Here is a 14,873-nt window from a genome sequence, read left to right on the forward strand (position 1 = left end):
AAATGGCCACTCCTCACTCTGTGTCTGTTGTCACTCCATATGTGCAACACTGCTTGTTGTTTTTTTCCTCTGCATCTACCTTTCTATCTGCCTTTCTCTTCCTAATAACAGCGAAGGTGCTGTTGTGTTTATTGCTTTAGCTGTTACATTGCCATTTATAGCGGTGTCACCGGGCAGATCCAGATGTGTCTCTCTGCTGGGACTCAAGTCTTTGTCACTTCACTGAGTCTTGTAAGCTGCTAAGTCTCTGCATCTAATGCTGTTTGCCACCAAAACTTCCCGAATTCTGACTGTGATTTCTGGGGACAAAGTAGCGCAATGAGTTGTGACTTAATATGTGATGTGTTGTTGTTTAGTCAGTGTGATAAATTGTTAAATGGAAGTCACCCTTTGTTCTGAATGTCCTCAATGTTTCAGTACAATTCTGATGATTTGGAGCATCATCTTTGCTGTAAAATGTAATCATCAATGATGAGAATTGAAGAATGGAGGATGCTAAAGTTTGCCAAATTGCCCAAAACTCAAAATGTTTAATGAGTCTCTCCACTGGGTTTCAGCGGCCTGTGCAGAGGTGTAATTGTATGTAAATGAACATATGTGTGCCTGCATCTATGTGTCTTTGTGTGCCTACGCACAGCAACACCTGTAAAACTGGCTGTGTGTCTCATATTTACAGTAGAAACTTTCCCGATGTTCCTTCCTGTCGCTTTAAATAATATTTTTCAGGCCGATTATGTTTCCCTCTTAGGACACATGTTCAGTTTTAATTTCCTGTTCTTTGATGCCAAGACATGTATGTATGTAATATTTCTGCATGTTAAACTAGTACAGGTGTAAACAGGCAGTAATGCCGCCTGGATGTGCTCTGAACTTTTCACGTACACCGGCATTCTTCCTCAGCTTTGGATTGGTTGATTGTTGCCGCTGCTGCACGGCGCAGGAAAGGAAGGGAAACGGCTGTTGCCTAGCAATCTGGTTGCCATAGATACCGCCAGGGCTCCCTCCTAAAGAGTACACTGTTATGTACATTGAAAAGAGAGAGACGGTAAGGGAGGGAGGGATGGAGGAGAAGTATGGATGGAGAGAACAGAAAGGGAGGGATGGAAGGAGGGAGAATGGAAGAGAAGACAGAGGAAAAAAGGTGAAGAATGGAAGAAGTTGAAGTATAGGAGTGGAGAGAGGAGCGGAGGGGGCACAGAGGAGTTCATTAAAAATAACAAAGAATGGGAAGTGAGAGAAAGAGAGAGAGAAAACAGACAAAGAGAGAAGCAGAGCGAGAAGCTGAGAGTTATATAGACTGAGGGAAAAAAACAGAAAAAAAATCTCTTCATGATTCATCATATAGATTCCCCCAGACATTTGGAGTGGTGAAGGCAGGGTAATACTGGAGTCTGCTTCATTTGGTATTCTGTCTTAAGATGTGGTGCTGTGGCTTGCTGGCTGGTTGTTTTGTGGTTCCTCAGTTGTCTTGGCCATGTTTGGATAAGCCCCCACACCACCACAGTCTAACAACCCTCCCCACACCATCACCACCACCACCACCACCCAAATCCACCCTCACCCAGCATCCATCTCTAGCTGTCTGCTTGTTGTCTGTTTGTCTGTTTCTATGACTGAATGTAAACTGTAACTGTAAAACACTGAAGAGAGGAGGAAATAAGAATCAATAATGCAACATGTTCATTCACGCAGTGTTCATGAATGATTTCTGCTATAATATCAATAACCATAGACTAACCGAAGTAATGCAATAGTGATTTAACCCACCAAAGTAATAAAAACTTTAGCAGCTTTTAATCTTAACACTGATATTATAGTGTTATTGCCGTGGGGAAATTCTTTAGTGCACAAAAAATGTGCCTTTTTACAATTCAGGTTTGTTTTAGGTGGTTAGCATGAGCAGCGATAGCCACCAGCACACAAAGAAAAGGGCACCACCTACAGAAACCACAGCAAAGAGCACATAGTACCAAAGATGGGGACGAATCCAATGTGAATTTCCACTGAAAATGTCTTTTTGTAAAACTCCTTTATATACTTATGTTTTGTTTCAGCCTGGCTGGTCAATTTTGACTTCTCCACATGACAGTCAGGGCTGACACGCAGTATAGTAGACCATGTGAGGTTGGGCACAATTCAAACAGGATTTCACAGTCACATTCTCAGCCAGCTCTCCCTGGAACAAAATAGGATTAATAATTTGCATTTTAACTCTTCATCGACAGGGACACAAGCCCGTACTGGCTAAGTGGTTCTTTTTAAGTGTGTGCAAATGTGAGCACATGTGTGCAAAGCATACGCACAGACAGTAGGATGTGTGTATTTGTGTCTATGTGCGATTCCTTCACATGCATGATTTATAGAGGAGTTAGTGTGTCTGTGTGCGCACGTGAGATTTATTTGCATGTATGTGTATTCACCGAATGTGCACATATCTGCAGACTGCAGAGCCTGAAGGATTGTGTGTGTGTGTGTCTCTGTTTCTGCGGGTCAGTGTGATTACAAAGCAGCCATAGATCAAGTTTTATTATGCACCAAAACTGCCTCTGTCCTCTTTACTTTGCAATGTCATCTCTGCACACAAGCTCACATTACACACACACACACACACACAAATGCATGCATCCAGACCCACAATGCACTGGGAGTTACGCAACCTGCTGACTGGACATGAGTGAAAGTAGTACGTGTGTGTGTGTTTTTGTGTATCAGGGTGAGGGGTGGGGTAGGTTTGGTGGTTGCAGGGAGGAAAAGGAGCAGAAATGGGGAAAAGCAGAGGAAGAACAGAGCATGGCACTGGTGCAGGCATTAGTGTGACAACAGATGGATTGCAGGAAAGAATTCCAATTTCCTCTTTGAGAGTAAAGCAGAGGGGGGAAAAATAGATAGAGAGACCAAATAAGGAAAAGGGAAGGGGGAAAAAAAATGAAGCACACAGAAGAGATCGAATCAGAGGCAGAAAGAGCAGCAGCAATAATGAGAACGCATGAAAGTGCAAAGAAGGAAGAGAGAGGAAGAGGATGGGAGAAAAGAGTGAGGGGAGGAAGATGGAGAGAGAAAGGAAGGCAGTGACTTTTCATCTGTGACTGACGGTTTCCATCTGACTGCATCTCTGCCTCCTTGTCTGCATAGAAAACCTGAAGATGTCTCCTTGAGCTTTTCAGCTTCTGTGTCTGAATGTACATGTATGTGCTTTTGATTTGTGCTTGACATGTACAATTGTTTATCCTCGTCTATCTTGATAAAAATATATATAATATCCTAATTATTAATTGTAATTATGTGTGTATGTGTTGTGTGTATGTGTGTGTGTGTGTGTGTGTGTGTGTGTGGCTGGACAAGGGGCACAGGGACTCTCATTCATCATATTAAAGAGAGCAAGTGGGGGATGGGACTGAAACTGGACAGCAAAAGTTATTATGCAAAGGCTTGGTTGTAAATCGTGTGTGTGTGTGTGAGTGTGCGTGCGCTACTCCTGAGAGGCTCTCCTCATTAAGCAGCGAGGCGACAGGAGTGCAGAGTGTGTGTTTTCACACACCACTGCTCCGATACAACGGGAGCCACTTTTTTTTCCGCCTCCTTTCCTTCTCACCCCTTTGTGTTTCCTCATTTTCCTCCTCTTCCTCGTCCTCTTCTCTCTGTTTCTCTCTGTTTCAGTTTCCCCCTTTGCTTCATCCCTTCTTGAAATCCTTCCCTGCCTCCTCCTCATTCTCTTCTTCTTCTTCCTCCTCCTCCTCCTCCTCCTCACCCTTTTTCCCCCATCCTACACCTGCAATGCTGGAGTGTTTGTTGCCTTCTGTAATTGCAAAGAATAGATGCACTCTGAAAGTGAAAACATTCACACTCAACCATGAACTGTGAATTCCCATCTAAACCTCAGCCTTGATTAACCAAGTTTGTATTTTTGTGATGTTGGTAACCATGGCAACTTGTGTTTCTTTGTTAATGGATGAGTTTTTCTGTACTGTATCCACGTGACAGAAAAGAGCAGAATAGAATAGAAGCTTACAGAAAGCACATAAAATCAGTTCAGGCAAATTTTTGTTTAATATGTTTAATCTGCTGTCAAATTAAGGCAAACATACAGATAGAAAAGGGGCCAAATAGAAAAGAAAAAAGATGAGAAAATGAATAAAATGTGAGGTGGAATACAAAGTCAAGAATGTCAACAGGTAGGCCTATTTGTGTGTGTGTGTGTGTGTGTGTGTGTGTGTGTGTGGAGGCAGGGGTAATTCACTCGGATGGAAGCGCTAAGTTGATGAGGCTTCTACTGCGGCCAGCCAGAGGATGAGATTATCGACCAGCCAGAGTCAGGCTGGTAGTATTGGTTCCAGGTCAGAGTCTTGGAGAGAGATGGAAGAGAGAGAGGAAAAGGAGGAAGAAGAAGAAGAAGAGGAGAGATTGGGAGTTAGCGAGACGGGGAAAGACTGGAAGAAGAAAATGAGGGAGAATGCTAGCGACTGTAAAATTTTGCCAGAAGGAAAAGGAAGGAAAGATTTTTTTTTCTAATACTGTAGCTCTTATTGTCTTGCTACTTTAAAAAAAAAAAAAAAATTACACACTGTAAGAAATCTTATCAGGTCACCATTAGTCACATAATCAGTCATATCTTCCTCAAATAAATTATTCTGTCAAAAGGTTGAGATAATGCCAGTTGTTTCAGAGGTGAAAGCGTTTTCAGAATCTTAATTGATTGAAGAAAATGACTTGTGAATGGTCTTTGAGAATGAAGATTTGTATCTAAAACCACAATGTGAACTTCAGACTCAATATGAAAAGTCTAATTTAAATAGATATGCTTTAACAGTTCAAATAGAGAGTGACCGTCGCTGTCCAGTGAACCTTGTCTTCGTGAAACCATGTACTATATCCTCTAATTATTCCGTCAAAACCAAAGGATCAAGTGTCCCTTTATGACTTGAGATCATTCTCCTACGTCTTCAGCTAAATAAACTGACACAGCATCTATGTGGTGTTTTTTTAAAAAGAATAACTACCATTATCAAGTCCCTGAATATATTATTTTTAATAGTAATATATTCATAAAATAAGAAATGTAGGAATATACAGTTATTTTGCTAAAAGTGAGAAGAGACGAGAGAGCGAAATAACAACGCAAGGTAACGAAGGAGCTGCACGGAGGAGGAAAGGAGAGAATGGGGGGGGGGGGGCAGAAATCATAAGCAGAAAGGGGGGAAGGATGGAGAAGGGTAGGTGTTGAGGGAGAAGGGGGTGGGGGGGTGGGGGGGGGGGGGGGTGAGGAGCATTTGAGGATTCATCTCTTGCTGGATAATTCCCAGGAGGATCTCTCTCCAACACTTGAAAGCTGTGAAGTGTGCGGTTCTGCTCATACTCCTCCTGGTAATTGGAAGAGGAGAGGAGGGGAGGGAGAGGAGAGGAGGATCAGGTAGAGGAGGGGAGGTATGGAGGTTCGAAAAAAAGAAAAGCAGAGGAGAGCAGGTAAAGATTTTAGAGAGGAAGAGGAAAAGGAGGGACAGGAGGAGAGGTGAGGATAATGAGGGGGTAAGGAGGAAGAAAAAGAAAAAAGAACCGCCTGACTTGTGCCATCTTTCTTTCTTCAGTCTCTCATTTTTTTTCAACCTGGCTTATCCTTTTTATTTTGCTCATTAGCTCAATCCTTTCATTCTCCGTCTCTCTCTTTCACTGTCCTCATCCTCCCCTCCCTCCCTCCCATGGTCGGCGATGGCGTGTCTATGGTTGCAGGCGGGTTCTGAAACATGGCCACAGGCGTTTAATCATTGATGGAGTTTTTTCCTCCACGCAGGCAGGCCAGTGGGCAGCCCCAACTCACTCACATGCGTCAGGACCTGCTGATTCACTCCTTGGGGCCTCCAAGCACGCACACACACACACACACACACACACACACACAGACACAACACATACACACACATGCACAAATACAAAGGCAAGCAGCAGAGATGCACACACATTACCGTAGCACACACACAGATAAAATGTAACTTCAATGTGTTTCATGTGTGTGTGTGGCTGTATCCACATGTGTGCCTGTCTACTTTATCCCACCAGGGATTGTGAGGCCCAATCAGCAGCAGTGAGCCCAAATAAAAGCAGAGGAGATAAAAGCAATTTATTTGACCAGAACAAGAAGACAAAAACGTGTTTGCATTGGCTCCAGGCCTGCACACCACATATGTCTCTACAGCTTTACACGTCCTTCTGCTCGACTCAGTAAACATCTAGCTATGTTGGTTTCTTAAAAAGTAAATACACTTATATACTGTATGCTCATCCTGCATCATTCTGTTCTTTAGTTATTCTGTTTATCATTCAGAGTAGGAACTCTTCACACAGTTTGCACATGAGTTTCAATGTCCTACTATTTTAGCCATGTTAACCGTCAGGTTGACATTTTTGTTTTTTGGCCACGTCTTGACGTGCATTGGAAGGATCGCCAATATGTAATGAAATTAAATTTATGTCCCCTTCAGGATGAATTAACATCTTTGGTGATAAAGTCAAGTCAGTTTTATTCATATAGTCCATAATCACATATATGCCTCAAAAGGTGAATATTCTCCTCAGGTCAAACTTTTAATTTATCCAAAACCAAAATTAAAATGTATTTTCCAAGACTTTTATTTCGTAGGTATTTTAAATACCTACAAAACTAACGACATTTCCTGCTTCAGTTGTGTTCAGTGCAAATTAGCAAATGTTAGCATGCTAACATGCTAAACAAAGATGGTGAGCACCTGATAAACATCAGCATGTTAGCTTATTGTTGTGAACATGTTAGCATGCTGACGATAGCAATTAGCTTAAAATGCCACTGTGCTAAAGCTACAGCCTCACAGAGTCGCTAGTATGGCCGTATGGACTCTTAGTCTTGCTGAAATTATAGGGACTATATTTTGGGATGTGTTGGATTTATAGTATTTTACATATTTGGGATTTAGGTAAAACTTGACGTAAAATGTTGCTCAGCCACTAGCTTGATGGACAGGGCTAATTGAAGATTATTGGTAAAAATGATGTTTTATTAATTTCTAATTCAATTAACATGTTTGGCATACATACAGACGGTGAGTTTTTCCTTTAGTAGAGAGATACTGTCTGATGATTTTTAATAAAAGAAACACAGACCAGGACATATCTGTCTAACCTGATGATGTGCAGGTAAAGATATTTTCCATAGTGAAAAAGCTGACACAAGCAAAATCTCATAGTATTATCTTTAGCAAAAGAGATTATTGAGAATTATGGGGGTAATGCCATCTGTCTTAAAATACTAAATTGTGAATTTCAGGTAAAGTGGAGAAAGTGATTGTTTGTAATCACAGTCAGTACAACCCACTCAGTTCAGTAGTTTTTTAGTCTCAGGTAGAAGTGCTGTAAATCACCACAGAAAATACTTAGTGTACATCTTGGTAAGTACAGTTTATTATTTCTATTAGCAGTTGATCAACAGTAGTTTACCCTCCTTGTTATTCATTGTTGCACCATTGTTTGAGTCTGAGGTGCAGTTACATTCTCACAGTATAGATCACTGAATCTTGCTTTTGGGTTTTGCTCAGCGTACAGTAACCCTGTTGAATTCTGCAGCAGCAGGTACAGCTTATCATTTCCCTCCCCTGTTCTCTGTCTGTCTGTCTCTCATCCTGATCAGAGAGTATTTTTTATTATTTTATTTCCCAGAGGATTAAAGCCAGACCCTGTGGAGTAGAAACCCAATTGCTCTCTCACTCTCTCACTCCTCCTTTCCTTCTCACCCTCTTTTCAAATTCACCCTCTCCTCACCCTCCCTCCCCCTTCCAGCCAAACAAGACTCCACCCTGGACTGGATGGATTAATGACCTCTCTCTCTCTCTCATGTTAACACACACACAAACACACAGTATCTCCCACAGCTCTGTCTGTCTGTGTGCCTGCGTGTGCTTATCTTTTGTTTTTCTGCAGGATGAATGGCTTTCTGTGTGTGTAGGCCTGTTACAATAGTTATGTTATCGACTTATCGAACGATATATGGACATGACCTCGGTCATTTTGGCTGACCTCGATATTGCCCATTGCGTTTACATGCATGTTTGTTTACATAAGAATGTCACCAACATTTTAGCCAACATGAAGCCAGAATAAACAGCATAACTTATTGTGTGTGGTCTATCTATTTGAGGCTTATAGTCTGTCTACCTGTTTCAGCAGGTTCCAGCATTTTGATAAACTGTGTATAGCTTAACTGAGCGTACATTCATTGACACACATCCTAACATCGTTTTCTTAACCACTTAATTGCTTCTTTGTTTTTTTTTTTATTTGATGGTTAGCCTACTTTGCTCAGTGTTTTTTATTATTATTATAGTCCTCATGTAGTCTAGCCTATGTAGGCTACTCTCGTCACATTATTACTGTTCCTTTCTAGCCACTGTAGGCTACGTGCACATGCAGAGGTAAGATGCTTCTTAGGGGCAATCAATCAACGTAGGATGTGGTATTAGGCTAAATAGGTGTTTTTCTCGATGACTGCATAATTCCAGCCAGAAAGTTTGGAAAAATAAGTCCAAGTTGATTTGGTTTCATCACGTATTCCACATACGCATTCCACAGCGTCAACGAAAAGTGGCAATACATCTAACCTGAAAGCTCATCTAAAACATAATCCCATTCAGTTTTCCGAGCTGGGAACAAAAACCACAGTTGGAGATGGAAAGGGGCCTTCCCGACAGGTATTACGGATGCCTTTGCCCTATGTGCAAATATAAATGTGACAGCACTAAATGGCGCATGCTCACAGATAGCATAACTGGCTATATAGCCAAAGAGATGCAGCCATTCAACACGGTCCAAAAACCAGCATTTAAAGAAGTGCTGCAAACTTTTGACAGGCTAAAGAAAACTTACATCTCACAAACTGCTGTTCCTGCCTTGTACAACAAAGTGAAAGACGCCATTCTGAAGGAGATAAAAGACGTCTGCTTTTACTCTGCCACTACAGATATGTGGTCAAGCTCAAATATGACCCCATACGTACATGAGCTTTACCACACATTACATAACTTCTGACTGGACTCTGCAGTCAAAGTGTTTAGAAACCAGATACATACCCCAGCACCGTACTGCTGACATACCTGCAGAAACCCTTTAGTCTGCTTTAGCAGACTGGACATTGGATGAGTGCAAAATGGTCTGTATAACTCTATAAACTTGGCTGGCCATGGCTTTCTTTGGCCACAACCTCCAATTGGCTGTGTCCCATGGACAGTGACAAGGATCACTTTGGGACTTTGTAGGAATCTTGTCAGCACCTTCAACCTGAGCAGGATAAAGAAGAGAGACCTGAGGAAGGCACAGACTGAAGCCCATCTCCCCCAACACAGTCTATTACTGGTGAGTAATGGATAAATCATTGATAGTTGAGTTAATATGCAACACAAAATATGTAAAGGTTTAATTTAAAGTTAATTTAAAGGGTTGTTATTTTTAACTTATAACTTACTTTGGGGCCTGTCATGTACATACTTTCATGATCATGTATTTATGAGATCATTTGTTACATTATAATATAAACATGTAGAATTATTTGTGATAAATAACGGAAATTTTAAAAGTGTTATTTGTTGAATAATGTTGATATAGATCAACTAATGAAAAAGAACAAATTTTATCTTTCCTGCAGGATGTTGCCACACGATGGGGCACTAAGCAAAAAAAAACATGTCTTGGCCACCTCAACCCAACCTGGCAGGATGTTTCTGTGTTGGAATCCATTAATGCAGCAATGAAGCAATGGCTGATTTCACAGATGTTCTCTCAGGGGAAAAACACATCACTGTGTTGTCAGTAAAGCCTGTGTTGGAATTTCTTGAAGGGGAACTCTTATCACCAGACCCCGATGACACTACACCGACAGCAAAGATAAAGGAAAACATGTGCAGGGTATTGATGGAGAAATACAGCCCACCTGAAATCCAAAACCTCCTGAGAAAGCACGGAGGATGCAGAGGTCTTGGATGATGTCAAACATCAGCTCTGGAGCGCCGTGGTCACCGAATGGTTACAGCGCATGCCGGTCCACCCAGGGACCTTTGTTGCATCTCTACTGTCAACTGTCACATAAAAGCAAAAACGCCTTTAGATAGAAGACAACTACTGGAGATGAAATAGGAAGAAGGAAGTGCCAGTGGTGAGAGCTGCAGTAAAGCTGCAGAGGAAAATGATGGATCTGAACCTCCAGCGCCCAAGAAGAGGCTGAGTGACCTTCTCCAGGACAGGCTGATGCAGAGTTGACCAAGTTCCTCCAGGAAGAAGCACTTGATGCCTCATCTGATCCCTTAATGTGTTGGCGTGATAATCATATCATAGATTTCCTTAAATAGCCAAGTTAGCACAAAAATACATATTTATTTGTGCAACGAGCACTAGCTCAGAGAGAATGTTCAGCACAGCTGGAAACATTGTTACCCCAGAGAGATCCTACCTTTACAAGGTTGGTGTCTTTTGCTTGGAATCTGCCAAACAGTTGAAATACAGATTTGGAAGCAGATATGGCCTGTTGAGACATCTGTGCCTTTGTGTTATGCCCAGTGAGTCCTGAACTGACTCTATGTCAAACATGTTATTTTGTTCTACTTGTTGTTGTTACTGATATCTAACTTATAGCTAATATGTTGTTACTTTGCACTTTTTGTTAACAAAGGTCCCAACCACAGAAACAGGATTGGCAGTATATTGCCTGTTAAGGAATGAATGACTCTCTATACACCATAACATGTTAAATTGCAATTTTTGTTAACAGAGCCCAAGAGTCCATTTGATTTATTGTTTTGGTTGTGTGGTTTTATTCTATTTATTTAGGATATTGTAATATTTTTCTCACATTGCAATTCCAACGTCTGAATATTCATAAGAATTAAAAGTTCATTGCTCCTTGAAATGGTGTATTTGCCTCATTATGCTATTATATTATCATTGTAACAGTGGCATAAAGTGGTCTTAAAATGACAATGATATTGTTTATCGTAATTGTTTCTCGGACAATATATCATCCAACAAAAGTAGTTATTGTGACAGGCCTATAAGTGTGTGTGTGTGTGTGTGTGTGTGTGTGCGCGTGTGTGTGTGTACCTGTGTAATCCACTCTATTGCATTTACTGTTGCTCTGTCCTGCCTGGTGAGTCATTGTGAAGGGCCCGTCCAGTGCATTACATCTTGGAGAAGAAAGCACACATACAAAATAGTCTGCAGTGGTTATGTGATTGCTTCCATTAAAGTGATTATGCAATCAACAGCAGTGAGACAGGCAGACCAGCAGACAGACAGACAGACAGACAGAAGTACAGGAGGGAGACACACACACACACACACACACACACACACACACACACACACACACACTCTCGTACATACACAGCATTCAAGCAGGCAGGGGGAATTTCTCTCTTGTTAATAATTATTATGAAACGGCTTCACGTGGAGCACTTGCTTCCCCGCGCACAGCATGACGGCAGGTCTGTCCCAGCAGCCTCCCAGCACACACACACACACACTTCTCCCTTTTTTCTCCAATTCCCTCTCTTCCTCCTCCTCCTTGTCCTACAATCCTAACAATATTTACCAGACCCCAGGGGCTCCCAGCGGACGTCCCACTTCCTGGGTGAGCCGGGGGTTTGGTGAGTCCCAGGCTCCAGCACCGGCCGGCACCGGTGCTTGTTTTTACCAAAGCAAACAGATGGAAAAAGAGAGAGATAGACGGAGCGTTGCTCCCAGCTGGGATGGTGCACAGTCTGGCAACAGGGACTTACTGTAGATGCAGATCTCCTTTCTTCTTCTGTGTTTTACATCTCAGCATTTTACGTTTCACCTCTAATCACTCTCTGTCAGCACACTACAACTCTGTGTCCTTTGTGTCGACAACGTTTTCTCTCTCTCGGCAGCTCTGTTGATCTGTTATAGTCTTTCTCTCCCTAACTTGCTGTCTAGAGACTGATAGAGCTCCATCACTCTGGGGCAACATTTTATAACACTGACTTATGAGTTTACACTCTGCTCTCCTTCCCCTCTTTCAAGAGCACAGGTGGCAGTGACATGAATTCCTAATTTTTCTTACCTGCTTCTCTTTTGTTTTTCTTCATTCAGCCAAGAAAGCACCGGATGGCTCAGTGATCGCCAACGGCTACTGCGACTTCTGCCTTGGAGGCTCAAAGAAGACCGGCTGTCCTGAAGACCTTATCTCCTGTGCGGACTGTGGACGCTCAGGTAGGGCAAAGCTGAAGGGGATGTTTGGCAGGAGAAAGGCGGTCCTCTGTTGATGCACAGTTTTGAAATGTCTCCTTTGAGTGTAGATTTCAAATTTGCAAAATAAATGAATGCAAGTGTTGATTCCTGTAACACTTAAATTGGATGGACCATACCAATGTTTCTTGTTTTAGCCCATCTTCTACAAATCATGTACAGTATGCCTAACTTTCTGAATAGCCATTTGCTGTAATGTTTCAGGTTTTTGAAGTGTTTTCTCACCTTCCAGTCAGCCATTGGTTTCCTTTTATGTCACTGCAGTATGAAAATAATTTGAAATTGGCATAAGATAGCCATTTCTTTAACTATGGTGGCCCTGAAGGACAAAACATATACAGTGAAAGCATAAACATTAATGGAGATGTTCTCCAAATCCAGAAATGGTGCAAATGCCAAATGTAAGGAACGTTAATAATGCTAACTCTCTAACATTACAGTCTCCTAATTTGACACTAGCCTCAGTATTTGTAAAGTCTGAATTGGTATTGAGGGGTGTTACTTTAGTGAGTTTTTGTTCTTAAGGGCCACCGCACTTAAAAATGACATTCATATAATTTTTGTAGAAGTTTTGAGATTAATTTGAAAAGTTTACACAGTATTACCATTTAAAAGTAACATGATTTAGAAAAATAGCAATACTTCAATTATAATCTTAAGTAGGTTTCAAGTTTTTACAAGTTATTTTTTCTGCTGGAAACCGAGAGGAGTAGAAACTACTGGCCTGGAAGGTAGAAAACTTAAAAATTCTAAATGATGTGCTTTGGAAAACAGTGGCTGTAATGTAATATGTGCTGAAATCTCATTACTCAAACAAACTTCTATTGCTATTTGCTTTAAACCCACGTTCAAACTTTATTTTTAAAGCATCAGCACTCAGTAAATTGCTCATGAACAACAAAACTTTAATGAACAGTTAATGTAGTTTGGGATTTCTGGATGACCAGGCTTAGAGCAAAGTTTTGTATGATGCCAAGAATATCAATATATCAGATAAATCACATGAAATACAATTTAAGATAACAAACAAATTGCATGTAACTCACAGTATACACAATTAAATATGATGATATAGTAAATGCTCTACAGTGTGCCAGAGTTAAAACATCATAATCTGGCACTTATTTAATGGGGTCATGTCCACTGATCACAATGTTCTGGTCTTGGCAATAAAATATGAATGGATTCAATAAAATGTATTCTTGGTGTGACCTTCTCATCTGGAAAACACACAAAATTGTTTAGATCATGTTGTATGCTGCATGCCTTTCCATTGTGTATTTTTTTTTTTTAATTTTGTGATAAAAGGAACCTAAGATACATTTGTGAGAGAATGGTTTCCCCTCACTATGCATTTTGGTTGTGAATGGCTGGAAATACATTTTATTTGCGTATGATGTTTTCTTTTAATGTAGTTGTATCATTTTTTTCTGATTTTAAGTACCTATATTATATATTATAGGTCGATTTTTGTTAGGTTGGGTGTCAGGTATTTACCTGTGTTTGTACATTCTGGATGTATGTATACATGCAGAGATTGCATATGGTGCAGAATTTGTGTATTTATCATTTGATTGTATGTATTGTATATATTGTCACCCCACATGTTTCTTTCTATCTAAAAAAATAAAATAAGAGAACCAAAAAGATGTATGTGATTTGTAGTGTATGGGCTAAAGCATGCAAAACACTGGTATGGTCCTTTTTATTTATAACCACTCAAAAATAAGGCGAATAAAGGTCAGGAAATGAAGACGACATAACAATTTCTGTGTTGTGATCATGTAACAGTACCTGAAAAAAATACCGGAAAAAACTATAAAACTAAAAAAGGGGTGAAGAGGGATAGAATGTAGTGGACATGGTGCATTAAAAAGCAATTTACCTGTCTGATATAACTGCAAAAATTACTTTTTTGATGATTTATATGTGGTAATGTTTTGGAATTTCTTACCACTTTTATTCAAATTTTAGTTTTTTTGTGGTTCTCAAGACCAAATCAAAAGCAAACCTTTAATATTTGTATTGTAATATTTCCTGAGATGGCTCAAGCTTAGAATAGCTCAAGCTTTTCCTTTGTTGAATAATCTTTCCAAAATTCACCAAAAAAATAAATACATAAATAAATAAAAAAATGCTGTCCAAAGATTCTCTCAGCTATCTCAAGTAATGTAATGTTCACATCTGCAAAACACCACTGTTGAGTTCCCCTTCAAATATTAAATATATCACCCGCATGAAAGAAATCAAAATGATGGATAGATACTGTAGAATAGGTAGATGACGGATGGCTGTCCTCAAAACACAGGAAGCGATGGTGAAAATCGTTGTGTGGGCATGTGTGTGTGTGTGTGTGTGTGTGTGTGTGTGTGTGTGTGTGTGTGTGTGCACCCAGGCCACCCGTCCTGTCTGCAGTTCACAGTGAACATGACGGCTGCGGTGAGGACTTATCGCTGGCAGTGCATCGAGTGCAAGTCCTGCAGCCTGTGTGGCACCTCTGAGAATGACGTAAGACTCTGTCCATATACACACACACACACACACACACACACACACACACACACACACACACACACACACACACACATACTGTAGTACAT

At 40.7% G+C, this 14,873-nt stretch overlaps 1 protein-coding gene across 3 annotated transcripts in view; it reads left to right on the forward strand.

The window, feature by feature from the left end:
* Window positions 1-14,873, forward strand: part of dpf1 (D4, zinc and double PHD fingers family 1) — a 45,714-nt gene that overhangs the window by 28,894 nt on the left and 1,947 nt on the right. For all 3 annotated transcript variants that reach the window (XM_042415308.1, XM_042415309.1, XM_042415310.1), the window contains 2 exons: window positions 12,118-12,237; window positions 14,669-14,781. In XM_042415308.1, the coding sequence (XP_042271242.1) occupies window positions 12,118-12,237; window positions 14,669-14,781 (233 nt within the window). The remainder of the gene's footprint in view (window positions 1-12,117; window positions 12,238-14,668; window positions 14,782-14,873) is intronic.

Source organism: Thunnus maccoyii, chromosome 6 (genome assembly GCF_910596095.1).
Source record: "Thunnus maccoyii chromosome 6, fThuMac1.1, whole genome shotgun sequence".
In the NCBI taxonomy this organism is placed as follows: Eukaryota; Metazoa; Chordata; class Actinopteri; order Scombriformes; family Scombridae; genus Thunnus; species Thunnus maccoyii.